This window comes from Schistocerca nitens, chromosome 8 (assembly GCF_023898315.1).
Source record: "Schistocerca nitens isolate TAMUIC-IGC-003100 chromosome 8, iqSchNite1.1, whole genome shotgun sequence".
NCBI lineage: Eukaryota > Metazoa > Arthropoda > Insecta > Orthoptera > Acrididae > Schistocerca > Schistocerca nitens.
In genome coordinates this window covers 298,879,500-298,892,692 of record NC_064621.1, presented here as the reverse complement: position 1 = coordinate 298,892,692, position 13,193 = coordinate 298,879,500, and the positions used below count along the sequence as shown (strand labels likewise).

Here is a 13,193-nt window from a genome sequence, read left to right as displayed (position 1 = left end):
CCTGCTGCCATCTAGGGATTGCGAGAACAAGATTACATTAATTTCAGCATGCACAGATGTATTTAAATAATTATTCTTCCTATGCTCCATATGTGAAAAGAACAGGAAAAATATCCTAATAATGGATAGAATGAGACATACTCTCTGTCATAAACTTCACAGTGGTTTGCGAGTATAGCTGTAGATGTAGATACAGCAGTTTGGTTATTTAGTAATTCAGCTAGTAATAGGAGAAAAAGAACTGTTGCTTAACATAAACAAGGAAGTAGCAGCTTACTTCAATGCAGCAACATTCTTACTGATTTCACTGTGTCAAATTTTGATGGTATTACAGAAATAACTCCTTAGAATTTGGCAATAGTTAATCATTAATGGTGTTTCTAACAATTTCTTTAATTTATATCTAAAAACAAAGATGATGTGACTTACCAAATGAAGTGCTGGCAGGTCGATAGACACACAAACTAACACACACAAACACACAAAATTCAAGCTTTCGCAACAAACTGTTGCCTCATCAGGAAAGAGGGAAGGAGAGGGAAAGACGAAAGGATGTGGGTTTTAAGGGAGAGGGTAAGGAGTCATTCCAATCCCGGGAGTGGAAAGACTTACCTTAGGGGGAAAAAGGACGGGTATACACTCTCACACACACACATATCCATCCACACATATACAGACACAGGCAGACATATTTAAAGACAAAGAGTTTGGGCAGAGATGTCAGTCGAGGCGGAAGTGCAGAGGCAAAGATGTTGTTGAATGACAGGTGAGGTATGAGTGGCGGCAACTTGAAATTAGTGGAGATTGAGGCCTGGTGGGTAACGGGAAGAGAGGATATATTGAAGAGCAAGTTCCCATCTCCGGAGTTCGGATAGGTTGGTGTTAGTGGGAAGTATCCAGATAACCCGGACGGTGTAACACTGTGCCAAGATGTGCTGGCTGTGCATCAAGGCATGTTTAGCCACAGGGTGATCCTCATTACCAACAAACACTGTCTGCCTGTGTCCATTCATGCGAATGGACAGTTTGTTGCTGGTCATTCCCACATAGAATGCATCACAGTGTTGGCAGGTCAGTTGGTAAATCACGTGGGTGCTTTCACACGTGGCTCTGCCTTTGATCGTGTACACCTTCCGGGTTACAGGACTGGAGTAGGTGGTGGTGGGAGGGTGCATGGGACAGGTTTTACACCGGGGGAGGTTACAAGGGTAGGAGCCAGAGGGTAGGGTAGGTGGTTTGGGGATTTCATAGGGATGAACTAACAGGTTACGAAGGTTAGGTGGACGGCGGAAAGACATTCTTGGTGGAGTGGGGAGGATTTCATGAAGGATGGATCTCATTTCCGGGCAGGATTTGAGGAAGTCGTATCCCTGCTGGAGAGCCACATTCAGAGTCTGGTCCAGTGCCGGAAAGTATCCTGTCACAAGTGGGGCACTTTTGTGGTTCTTCTGTGGGAGGTTCTGGGTTTGAGGGGATGAGGAAGTGGCTCTGGTTATTTGCTTCTGTACCAGGTCGGGAGGGTAGTTGCTGGATGCAAAAGCTGTTGTCAGGTTGTTGGTGTATTGGTTCAGGGATTCCGGACTGGAGCAGATTCATTTGCCACGAAGACCTAGGCTGTAGGGAAGGGACCGTTTGATGTGGAATGGGTGGCAGCTGTCATAATGGAGGTACTGTTGCTTGTTGGTGTTTGTATGTAGTGTTGTCTGAAAGCTGACGCAGTCCCTCAGCCACATATCCCTCTGGATACTTCCCACTAACACCAACCTATCCGAACTCCGGAGTTGGGAACTTACTCTTCAATATATCCTCTCTTCCCGTTACCCACCAGGCCTCAATCTCCGCTAATTTCAAGTTGCCGCCACTCATACCTCACCTGTCATTCAACAACATCTTTGCCTCTGCACTTCCGCCTCGACTGACATCTCTGCTCAAACTCTTTGTCTTTAAATATGTCTGCTTGTGTCTGTATATGTGTGGATGGATATGTGTGTATGTGCGAGTGTATACCAGTCTTTTTTTCCCCCTAAGGTAAGTCTTTCCGCTCCCGGGATTGGAATGAATCCTTACCCTCTCCCTTAAAACCCACATCCTTTCGTCTTTCCCTCTCCTTCCCTCTTTCCTGATGAGGCAACAGTTTGTTGTGAAAGCTTGAATTTTGTTTGTTTGTGTGTGTTAGTTTGTGTGTCTATCGACCTGCCAGCGCTTCATTTGGTAAGTCACATCATCTTTGTTTTTAGATATATTTTTCCCACGTGGAATGTTTCCCTCTATTGTATTCATATCATTAATTTGAACCCAACAATTACGTTTGTTATAGTTTCTTTAATTTGTTATACCTTGACTTAGTTCAGATCCCTGTAGCCTACTATTTATGGGATGCAGTGAATGAATAGTGAAAGTTTTAATATCTTTATTTGTTCTACAGATGCAACTAATGTCTGTTGCAAACATGTGTTGCGTCTACAGTCTCATGCGTTTTGTAATACCTATATTGTGTGTAGCCATAAAATTAATATTTGATTTTGATGCATTCACTTTGTGTTAAACCATGTCTGAAATTTGTGCCTTGTTTATTTATCATTAAATATGTTTCCAGAATGAGATTTTCACTCTGCCTCGGAGTGTGCGCTGATATGAAACTTCCTGGCAGATTAAAACTGTGTGCCCGACCGAGACTCGAACTCGGGACCTTTGCCTTTTGCGGGCAAGTGCTCTACCATCTGAGCTACTGTAGCACGACTCACGCCCAGTCCTCACAGCAGATACTGGCAGGAGTAAAGCTGTGAGGACCGGGCGTGAGTCATGTTTCGGTACCTCAGATGGTAGAGCACTTGCCCGCGAAAGGCAAAGGTCCCGAGTTCGAGTCTCGATCGGGCACACAGCTTTAATCTGCCAGGAAGTTTCATGAAATATGTTGATTGATGCTACTGTTAGGAGTTGCTCATTGAACTTGGTGGTGAGTGCACGAGTTCAACCACAGTTGCAATGTGGAAATGATTTTCAGTCATTGTTGTAACATTTCACCTCCTAATGTTTGGGCATCATAAAAGGCTATATGACACACTATTTTCAAACTTACGCTAGCTCAGCATAATGAACTGTTTCCATGTATCCATGCAATAGTTGGGCTGTGACATCATCAGGCCACTGCCTGAGATCACGAAATCACACCATTGTGTGTTACAGAGCTTGTATTATGGAAGAATTAGCACTGTTTGCTTTATTTAGTACTAAAGTTCACAACTTGTCTAATTCCAGTCCCTTCTTCTCTTCTGTTTATGCTGCTTTTGTGAATTTGAATTTCTGTGGCCTCTCTGTATGTCCCATCTTGGGAAAGATTGCAGGTAAATTAATCTGTAGCACCAGAGAAATGAATTTGGTGGTCCCTGGCCCCCGATCAAGAGCTGCTACTGCTGATATAACTTGGTTGCCCAGATAACAATTGGTCTTGCATTTGTTATGATGGATACTAATGCTTCTTTCAGTGGTTCCTGCATATCATTTATTCTTAGAACTGTGCTCCTCCTTACATATGGATTTGTCAGTTTCTTTCTCACTGTATCACGACTTGTATTCATTTTGTTACATGATGTAATTATCTTTCTTTTGTAATGTCTTTGCCTCAATGTTTGTATTATTATCTCTAATATTTTGCAGTATGGCTTGTAAAGAGCTATAGCATCATCAGAGCTGTTTCTAACCAACACATAAAGTTTGGTTTTTGATCTAGAAGATAGCTTTACTCTCCGAGTAATCCATTGCTTTTTTGTAGATTTAGGTTTAATTTGACAAAATCACATAATGGAAAGGTCAGGATGGAACGTAACACTGTTATGAAAAGGACAGCTGCTATTCACCATAAAACAGAGATGCTGAGTTGCAGATAGGCACAACAAAAAGACTGTCAGAAGGGAGCTTTCAGTCAACTAGACCTCCTTCAGAAACAGACAACACACACACACACACACACACACACAGAGAGAGAGAGAGAGAGAGAGAGAGAGAGAGAGAGAGAGAGAGAGAGACAGAGAGACACACACACTTCACACACATGTAACCATTGGCATTTGTTTGAGTGTGTGTGTGTAAATTTTGTCTATTTCTGACGAAGGCCCAGTTGGCCGAAACTCACTTGTGTCGTTCTTTTTGTTGTGCCTATCTGCAACTCAGCATCTCCGCTGTGTGGTGAGTAGCAACTAGCTTTTTCACAATATTGTTAAGTTTAACCTGGGTTACTTTAGGAGGAAAAAAGGTTTCAAATAATGTAATTTTCTGGTAGAAATCTTTTTAACAGTAGTGAAGGCATACATTTCTGGTTGATGATATAGTAAGTGACATTTTTTTTATTTTACTTTTTATTTTCTACATTCATCCTTTCCGCAGGGAAGCAACTAGGTTCTGGAGCTTTTGGTGTTGTAGTAAAAGCTGACGCATATGGTATTCTCGAACCTGATAAAATCACAACAGTAGCAGTGAAGATGGTAAAACAGAATGTTGATATCACATACATAAAAGCTCTTGCTTCAGAGCTGAAAATTATGTGCCATCTTGGGAAACATCTGAATATTGTGAATTTATTGGGTGCTTGTACTGATAATCTTTCCAAAAGTAAGTTGCTATACCTTCTGTGTAAATGTTTAAATTTGTTGATATTTATTTTAAAAGAGCAATGTTCTTTCATGAATTTTGATTTATCCTTGCAGGAGAGCTTCTGGTAATTGTAGAATATTGCAGGTTTGGTAATTTGCACAGTTACCTGATTCGCAATCGAAAGAACTTTATAGATCAAATAGACCCAGGAACAGATAGCATAGACCCAAGTATCTGCATAGAAATATTATCACGGCCGGAAAACAGTCAAGGATCAAGTAGGTAGGTAGCATACGTTTAGAACAGCAAATGTAATGCTGCCATAAATAGGGATTTTAACATGGTGATACTTGTGTAAAAAAACTAAAACTTTGTCTGAACACGCCTTGAAGGCCCAATGGTACTGAATTAATTTCATGTCATCCTCAGCCCATAGGTGTCACTGAATGTGGATGTAGGTGGGCATCTGGTCAGCACACTGCCATTGTCAGTTTACAATACCAGAACTACTACTTCTCAGTCAAGCAGTTCCTCTACTTCCCTCACATGGACTTACTTCACCCCACTTACCTGCACTGCTCAGCAGACAAGGACAGTCATCTATCAAAGTGCTAGTCAAGCCCAACTGTGCTGAACTTCAGTGATCTGATGGGAACTCCTGTTACCACTGTGGCAAGGTCTTTGGATGATAATGCTTCTGTAACCCATCATTTTCCTCAGCACAGAACATAAAAAGTTCTATTTGTTCATTCAGTTGTCTTGTTTCACAAATTTCATCATGAACAAGGGATGGGGAGTGAGCCAAGCCTAATATTAACGAACAGAATCAGCTGTTGGAAACTGCATTAATAATTAACAATTTTTAAATTAGTATAAAGTATTTACAGTTCTACAGACATCATGTAACATAGTAAAAGAATCAGGAAAGTGGGTACTTTTTCAGTTACTTTTAATAACTACTATTATATCTCCTACTTTCAGCTAAACACCTACATGATAATATTGATATTTACCACCTAACTACAGTTACCTATGTTGTAACAATAGAGTTCTGTTTTCAGTGAACTTGTAGTTACTCACACAAAACGTGGATAAACATTAACAGCTCAAAAGACTTTATTGAACTGACAAGATACAGGGTGTTTCAAAAATGACCGGTATATTTGAAACGGCAATAAAAACTAAACGAGCAGCGATAGAAATACACCGTTTGTTGCAATATGCTTGGGACAACAGTACATTTTCAGGCAGACAAGCTTTCGAAATTACAGTAGTTACAATTTTCAACAACAGATGGTGCTGCGGTCTGGGAAACTCTATAGTACGATATTTTCCACATATCCACCATCCGTAGCAATAATATGGCGTAGTCTCTGAATGAAATTACCCGAAACCTTTGACAACGTGTCTGGCGGAATGGCTTCACATGCAGATGAGATGTACTGCTTCAGCTGTTCAATCGTTTCTGGATTCTGGCGGTACACCTGGTCTTTCAAGTGTCCCCACAGAAAGAAGTCACAGGGGTTCATGTCTGGCGAATAGGGAGGCCAATCCATGCCGCCTCCTGTATGTTTCGGATAGCCCAAAGCAATCACACGATCATCGAAATATTCATTCAGGAAATTAAAGACGTCGGCCGTGCGATGTGGCCGGGCACCATCTTGCATAAACCACGAGGTGTTTGCAGTGTCGTCTAAGGCAGTTTGTACCGCCACAAATTCACGAAGAATGTCCAGATAGCATGATGCAGTAATCGTTTCGGATCTGAAAAATGGGCCAATGATTCCTTTGGATGAAATGGCGGCCCAGACCAGTACTTTTTGAGGATGCAGGGACGATGGGACTGCAACATGGGGCTTTTCGGTTCCCCATATGCGCCAGTTCTGTTTATTGACGAAGCCGTCGAGGTAAAAATAAGCTTCGTCAGTAAACCAAATGCTGCCCACATGCATATCGCCGTCATCAATCCTGTGCACTATATCGTTAGCAAATGTCTCTCGTGCAGCAATGGTAGCGGCGCTGAGGGGTTGCCGCGTTTGAATTTTGTATGGATAGAGGTGTAAACTCTGGCGCATGAGATGATACGTGGACGTTGGCGTCATTTGGACCGCAGCTGCAACACGGCGAACGGAAACCCGAGACCACTGTTGGATCACCTGCTGCACTAGCTGCGCGTTGCCCTCTGTGGTTGCCGTACGCGGTCGCCCTACCTTTCCAGCACGTTCATCCGTCACGTTCCCAGTCCATTGAAATTTTTCAAACAGATCCTTTATTGTATCGCTTTTCGGTCCTTTGGTTACATTAAACCTCCGTTGAAAACTTCGTCTTGTTGCAACAACACTGTGTTCTAGGCGGTGGAATTCCAACACCAGAAAAATCCTCTGTTCTAAGGAATAAACCATGTTGTCTACAGCACACTTGCACGTTGTGAACAGCACACGCTTACAGCAGAAAGACGACGTACAGAATGGCGCACCCACAGACTGCGTTGTCTTCTATATCGTTCACATCACTTGCAGCGCCATCTGTTGTTGAAAATTGTAACTACTGTAATTTCGAAAGTTTGTCCGCCTGAAAATGTACTGTTGTCCCAAGCATATTGCAACAAACGGTGTATTTCTATCGCTGCTCGTTTAGTTTTTATTGCCGTTTCAAATATACCGGTCATTTTTGAAACACCCTGTATATGAGAGATGCTCAAAATGTATGTTGTTTTCACGGAGTTGTTAGCCACACTACTGTTTTTAGATCAGACAAATACTCTCTATCACTCTTGTTGACTTCTCGCATTGTCAATGTTTGACCAATGATAGGTTGCCACAGTAGGCTTCTTCTTTTGAATGATGAATGATCAACTGTGCAATGATGCGAGGGGGAAAACATAGCTGAACCGCTTCTGTGTTGAAATGGCCTTACCAGCTGTGCTATTACACTCTGGGAATGCAGGGCAACACCGGGGCCATTTGTTCATATACTTAAAAGTCTGCTTGTGGAATCCAGGGTCAGTGGGAATGTAAGGGAATATTGGGCATATCTGATGCCCTGGTCAAGTAAACAAACCTCCAGAAGCTTCCAGCATCTTAGTTGGAACTTCGTTGTCACAGGTGGCTGCTGGGTCCGATGATGCAGTTGCTGGAGGAGGTGTCACTGACAGAGGTGTCTCTGAGTATGCCCATCAAAAATATGTCCATGCTGGTGGAAAGAGTGGTCTTCCTGGTACATGCAGGTTAGTATGTTTGGTTTTCTGATCTGCCTGACTAATAAAACCTGGTGGAGGTACAGCTTCAAGTATTAGTAAGTCTCATCCCACAGAAGTTGCTGATGTAACTGGGTCGTTGGTATCTTGATTTGGAGAAACTCTGGGGATGTTGTCCTTGAGAGTTGCTTGCCTGGTAAGGTTTGAATTGAGGAAACTACATGTGGCTTTTCTGAAGGTTCTTAGTCTGTGAAGCACGCTTGCTTCACTCTCTCTGTGGAGATCATTATCTTTACTGTCTTGAAGTATTATGAAGGTGTGCAAGTTGCAGTATAATATCCAATATGGCTCAGCACATGGGGACAACAGTGATGGCTTAACTGTATCAAAATGTAACCAACTGTGCAATCAGCTCTGTAGGTTCTTATGAAAATTATTTGCTTTATGCCATGACAGAATGTTGCTGGTGGAATGAGTCACTGCATTGTGTGCTACAGTGCTTGTGTGAACTCTTGCAGTGTGTGGGCTGAGGGTGTAATTGTTTCTTGGCTGTTTATGATGTCCACAGGAAAATGAATTTGTTGTTCATAGACTAAGTGACTCAGGGCAAGATCCATATCGGTTTCTATAGTCGTCCTTAAATCCATTAACATGACAGGCAATATGTCAGTCCAGGTACTTTTGTGGCACATGAGCACTGCTTTGAATATTTTATGCAGTCATTCTATCACTTCATTGCCCACAGGATGGTAGCTGGCGGTTTTGAGGGGGAGAATCCACATAGTTCTATGAGCTTGGTAAAAACTGAACAGTCAAATTGTGACCACGATCTGTGGTCACTTTGGCCAGAACTTCAGATCTTGTGATCCATGTGCAGATGAATTCCTTAGCCACTAATTATTGTTTACAAGTATTTGTACCCATAGGAGTAGGATAGTTGCCTTACTATATCCAGATGTACATGCCTAATCTTGTTGTGGAGGTAACTATATCACAAATAGGTGTGGAAATGTGACAGATAACTGTTTTGTTGACAGTGTTAACAAGCTATTGCTAGATGATGACACTGTTTGTTGGCACCTTACTATGTAAAGTATTGAGTTATAGTGAACACCTTAGGGAAAAAATGGAAAAATGCACCCACCTTCTCTACTAATGTTGATAATGGTAAATTATCATGTGCTACCAAAATAATACTTATACAGTTGAGCCATATCATATGTGATGCATCTTCTGAAAACAGGTTCTGAACTGCCAATTTATGTAGGTGTCATACCAATTCCATTGGGCTTCTAGTTTTGATGGCCACTTCATACAGGTTATGTACTTAGTTCCTTAGGTATTGACAATTGCTTTGTAACTGTGTCTTTAAAATTTTGATATGGCTACTCAGAGATGGGCCGCAATACTGTCCTGTGCCACTTTAATCAAATTTTCATTCATGATGGTAAACATAAGGTTTAATTTGTCTTTGTCTTTACACACAACATATTCTTGAAAAATGCTACCACTCTGTAGGATGAGTTGTCCAGAAAGTTGGTATCCATATTGAACTGTTGCAGTTAGTGATGATGTAATTGAATTGTCATATTTGTGACAAAATCATTCACAAAACTGGGGAAATGCCGCTATATTGATGTTCACTTTCTTCTTGTTTGAAGGTAAACTGGTGTGGTTGCAGTTACTGTTCCTCCAATGTCATCACAGAATGGTATTCTACCCAATGCGGAAGAAATAATTTCTGAAAAATGGGTTGACAACTGTAGTTACTCACCTTACCCTAATACTAAACAACTCCAAAAACTTTACTGAACTAACAATGCATAAGAGATACAAACACACACACACACACACACACACACACACACACACACACACACACACACACACAAACTCACTTCTGATGACTTCTCACACTGTCGTAGTGTACATACATTTAATCACCTTGAACATTCTGTGATTCATGCACCTTAAAGGAATCTTCTAAATTTGAATCTAGAGGCATATGATATACTGTTTTATATATTTATTACAGTTGCAATAGATAGGAATTACCTGGCATCATGGATGTAACCAGAATGTGATCTGAAATCATAAACAATGATCTCATTTATATCCACACCACTTATTGGTTACCAGTATAATAATTTTAGTCACATCATATTAGGTTTGGCTGTTGTGAATTTCAAGTTAATAGCAATTTTCTCAGGTTTACAGAAACTTTTTCTAATACTCTCAATATTTCTATTTTCTTTTACAAAATTAAAAGTTTGGTGCATACTTAGCAAATACAAATCACATAGCATCTCCTTTTCCATAGTACTCCTCAGCAAGATTTAAAGCTACAAAACATGCTGAATGAGTGTTCTATAGCTACAGTGATGGGCAGCATTATCTTTAGAATCAAGAGTTCTATATCAGTGAAGAAAGCATGAGTTTTGATGCTGTAATCTGTAGGGAGACTCAAGTATTTAACGATTTAAGTAAGTCTAATTTTGGTATTGCTAATGAACACTTTTAGCAATAATTATAAAAATTTAATGATGTATTACTCCAGCATCATACTTATGTACAAGCAGCATGACACAAATTTGTACTTCAAATTTCATTTCAACGTTTCACAGTTTTGGAAACAATTTCTCAGTGAAATGATCCATGTCTTCATGGCATTTCATGAGTATGTCAAGGATTCCATTAATATCCTCTCCTATCTTGGGCAAACCCATTCTCTTTGTCTGCAGTGCATTAGCCACTTGTTTCAATACTGCTAGATACTGTGCTCTTATAACTAGCACCAAAAAGACAATGATTTCCTAACTGCTGCATGCAGCTGGTAAGTTGAGTTTCTCTTGGCATAAACTCCCTGAAAAAGTCATTTTTTCATTGCTTTGCTTCTGCTTTTTTTCCATTGATAGCTGGAAAACTCATCCTACATAAAGGCACAGGTCATTTTGGTGGCAGCCACTGTTCTCTTCAGTTTTAGAATGGCTTACTGAAGCATTTGTGTTGGAGGAAGATTTGGATTATTTAATAAACATAAACTGAAGTTTTAAATTAATCCTGTAATTCCACACACACTTCCCATGCCAAAGGAATGTTTCCTGCCACCATTCTCTAAGTTCTACAGTGTGCCTGAAATCACAGAAAAATAATTTTGATTATCTTTGGAGTTCTTGAAAAATTAGGATGTAAGACTTGATCTCAGTTGTATTTTATGGTTATTTATGGCAGTGTGCTAACTAGAGTTTTTCTGTAGATTCGTCAATTTTACTGCAGGGTAAGATTATTAAATTGTTCGAGTCATAGGATTCCACCAAAATTCTAACTCTTCATTAGGAAACCACTCATATTTTCATAAACTCAAATTAATGCACAATGAATTATGAGTCTGAAAGTGAGAATATGTGCAGTAGATTTAAGGGATTCATTATAAAATTCTAGCGATTTTTTTAAACATTGAGAGTTGTTAAATCCGTGGTTATTACAGGGTTTACTGAACTGAAACCACAGTTCTAGATGATTTCTCGTATTGCTGATACCAACATGATTGTTTTCTAGCTCATGGTCTTCTATTAATACATATGTATCATCTGCAATAGTGGGAATTAGTGAAGTTCGGTGGCAGGAGTAACAAGACTTCTGGTCAGATGAATAGAGGGTTATAAATACAAAATCAAAAATGGGTAATGCAGGAGTAGGTTTAATAATGAATAAAAACATAGGGATGAGGATAAGCTACTATGAACAGCATAGTGAATGCATTATTGTAACCAAGATAGACACAAAGCCCATGCCTACCACAGTAGTACAAGTTTATATGCCAACTAGCTCCATAGATGATGAAGAGATTGAAGAAATGTATGATGTGATAAAAGAAATTATTCAGATAGTTAAGGAAGACAAAAATTTAATAGTCAGGGGGGACTGGAATTTGATAGTAGAAAAAGGAAGAAAAGTAAAAGTAGTAGGTGAATATGGACTGGGGTTAAGGAATGAAAGAAGAAGCCTCCTGGTAGAATTTTGCACAGGGCATAACATCATAGTAACTCTTGGTTTAAGAATCTTGGAAGAAGGTTGTATATATGTAAGAGGCCTGGAGACACTGGAAGATTTAAGATTTAGGAACCAGGTTTTAAATTGTAAGACATTTCCAGGAACAGATGTGGACCACAATTTATTGGTTATGAACTGTAGATTAAAACTGAAGAAACTGCAAAAAGGTATAAATTTAAGGAGTTGGGACCTGGACCTGGATAGACTGAAAGACCCAGAGGTTGTAGAGAGTTTTGCAGAGAGCATTATGGAACAGTTGACAAGACCACGGGAAAGAAATACAGTATAAGAAGAATGGGTAGCTTTGAGAGATGAAATAGTGCAGGCAGCAGAGGATCAAGTAGGCAAAAAGATGAGGGCTAGTAGAAATCCTTGAGTAACAGAAGAGATGCTGAATTTAACTGATGAAAGGAGAAAATATAAAAATTCAGTAAATAAAGCATGCAAAAAGGAATCCAAACGTCTCAAAAATGAGATTGACAGGAAGTGCAAAATGCCTAAGTAGGGATGGCTAGAGGACAAACGTAAGGATGTAGCAGCATATATCACTAGGGATAATATGGATACTGCCTACAGGAAAATTAAAGAGACCATTGGAGAAAAGAGAACCACCTGTATGAATATCCAGAGCTGAGACGGAAAACCAGTCCTAAGCAAAGAAGGGAACGCAGAAAGGTGGAAGGAATGTATAGAGGGTCTATACATGGGCGATGTACTTGAGGGCAATGTTATGGAAATGGAAGAGGGCGTAGATGAAGATTAAATGGGAGATATGATACTGCATGAACAATTTTACAGAGCACTGGAGGACCTGGGTCGATGTGATACTGGATGAACAATTTTACAGAGCACTGGAGAACCTAAGTCGAAACAAGGCCCCAGGAGTAGACAACATTCCATTAGAACTACTGATAGCCTTGGGAGAGCCAGCCATGACAAAACTCTTCCATCTGGTGAGCAATATGTATGAGACAGGTGAAATACTCTCAGACTTCAAGAAAAATACAACAATTCCAATCCCAAAGAAAGTAGCTGTTGACAGGTGTGAAAATTACTGAACTATCAGCTTAATAAATCATGGTTGCAAAATACTAACAGGAATTCTTTTCAGATGAATGGAAAAATGGGTAGAAGCTGTTTTGGGGAAGATCAGTTTGTATTCTGTAGAAATGTTAAAACACGCAAGGGAATACTCACCCTACGACTTATTTTAGAATGTAGGTTAAGAAAAGCCAAACCTACATTTCTTGCATTTGTAGACTTAGAGAAAGCTTTTGACAATGTTGACTGGAATACTCTCTTTCAAATTCTGAAAGTGGTAGGGGTAAAATACAGGGAGTGAAAGGCTATTTAC

At 40.1% G+C, this 13,193-nt stretch overlaps 1 protein-coding gene across 2 annotated transcripts in view; it reads left to right on the top strand.

Moving 5' to 3' along the window:
* LOC126199370 (mast/stem cell growth factor receptor kita-like) overlaps window positions 1–13,193 on the top strand; it is a 277,142-nt gene that overhangs the window by 196,931 nt on the left and 67,018 nt on the right. For both annotated transcript variants that reach the window (XM_049936274.1, XM_049936273.1), the window contains exons 13-14: window positions 4,384–4,608; window positions 4,704–4,872. In XM_049936274.1, coding sequence (XP_049792231.1) covers window positions 4,384–4,608; window positions 4,704–4,872 — 394 coding nt within the window. The remainder of the gene's footprint in view (window positions 1–4,383; window positions 4,609–4,703; window positions 4,873–13,193) is intronic.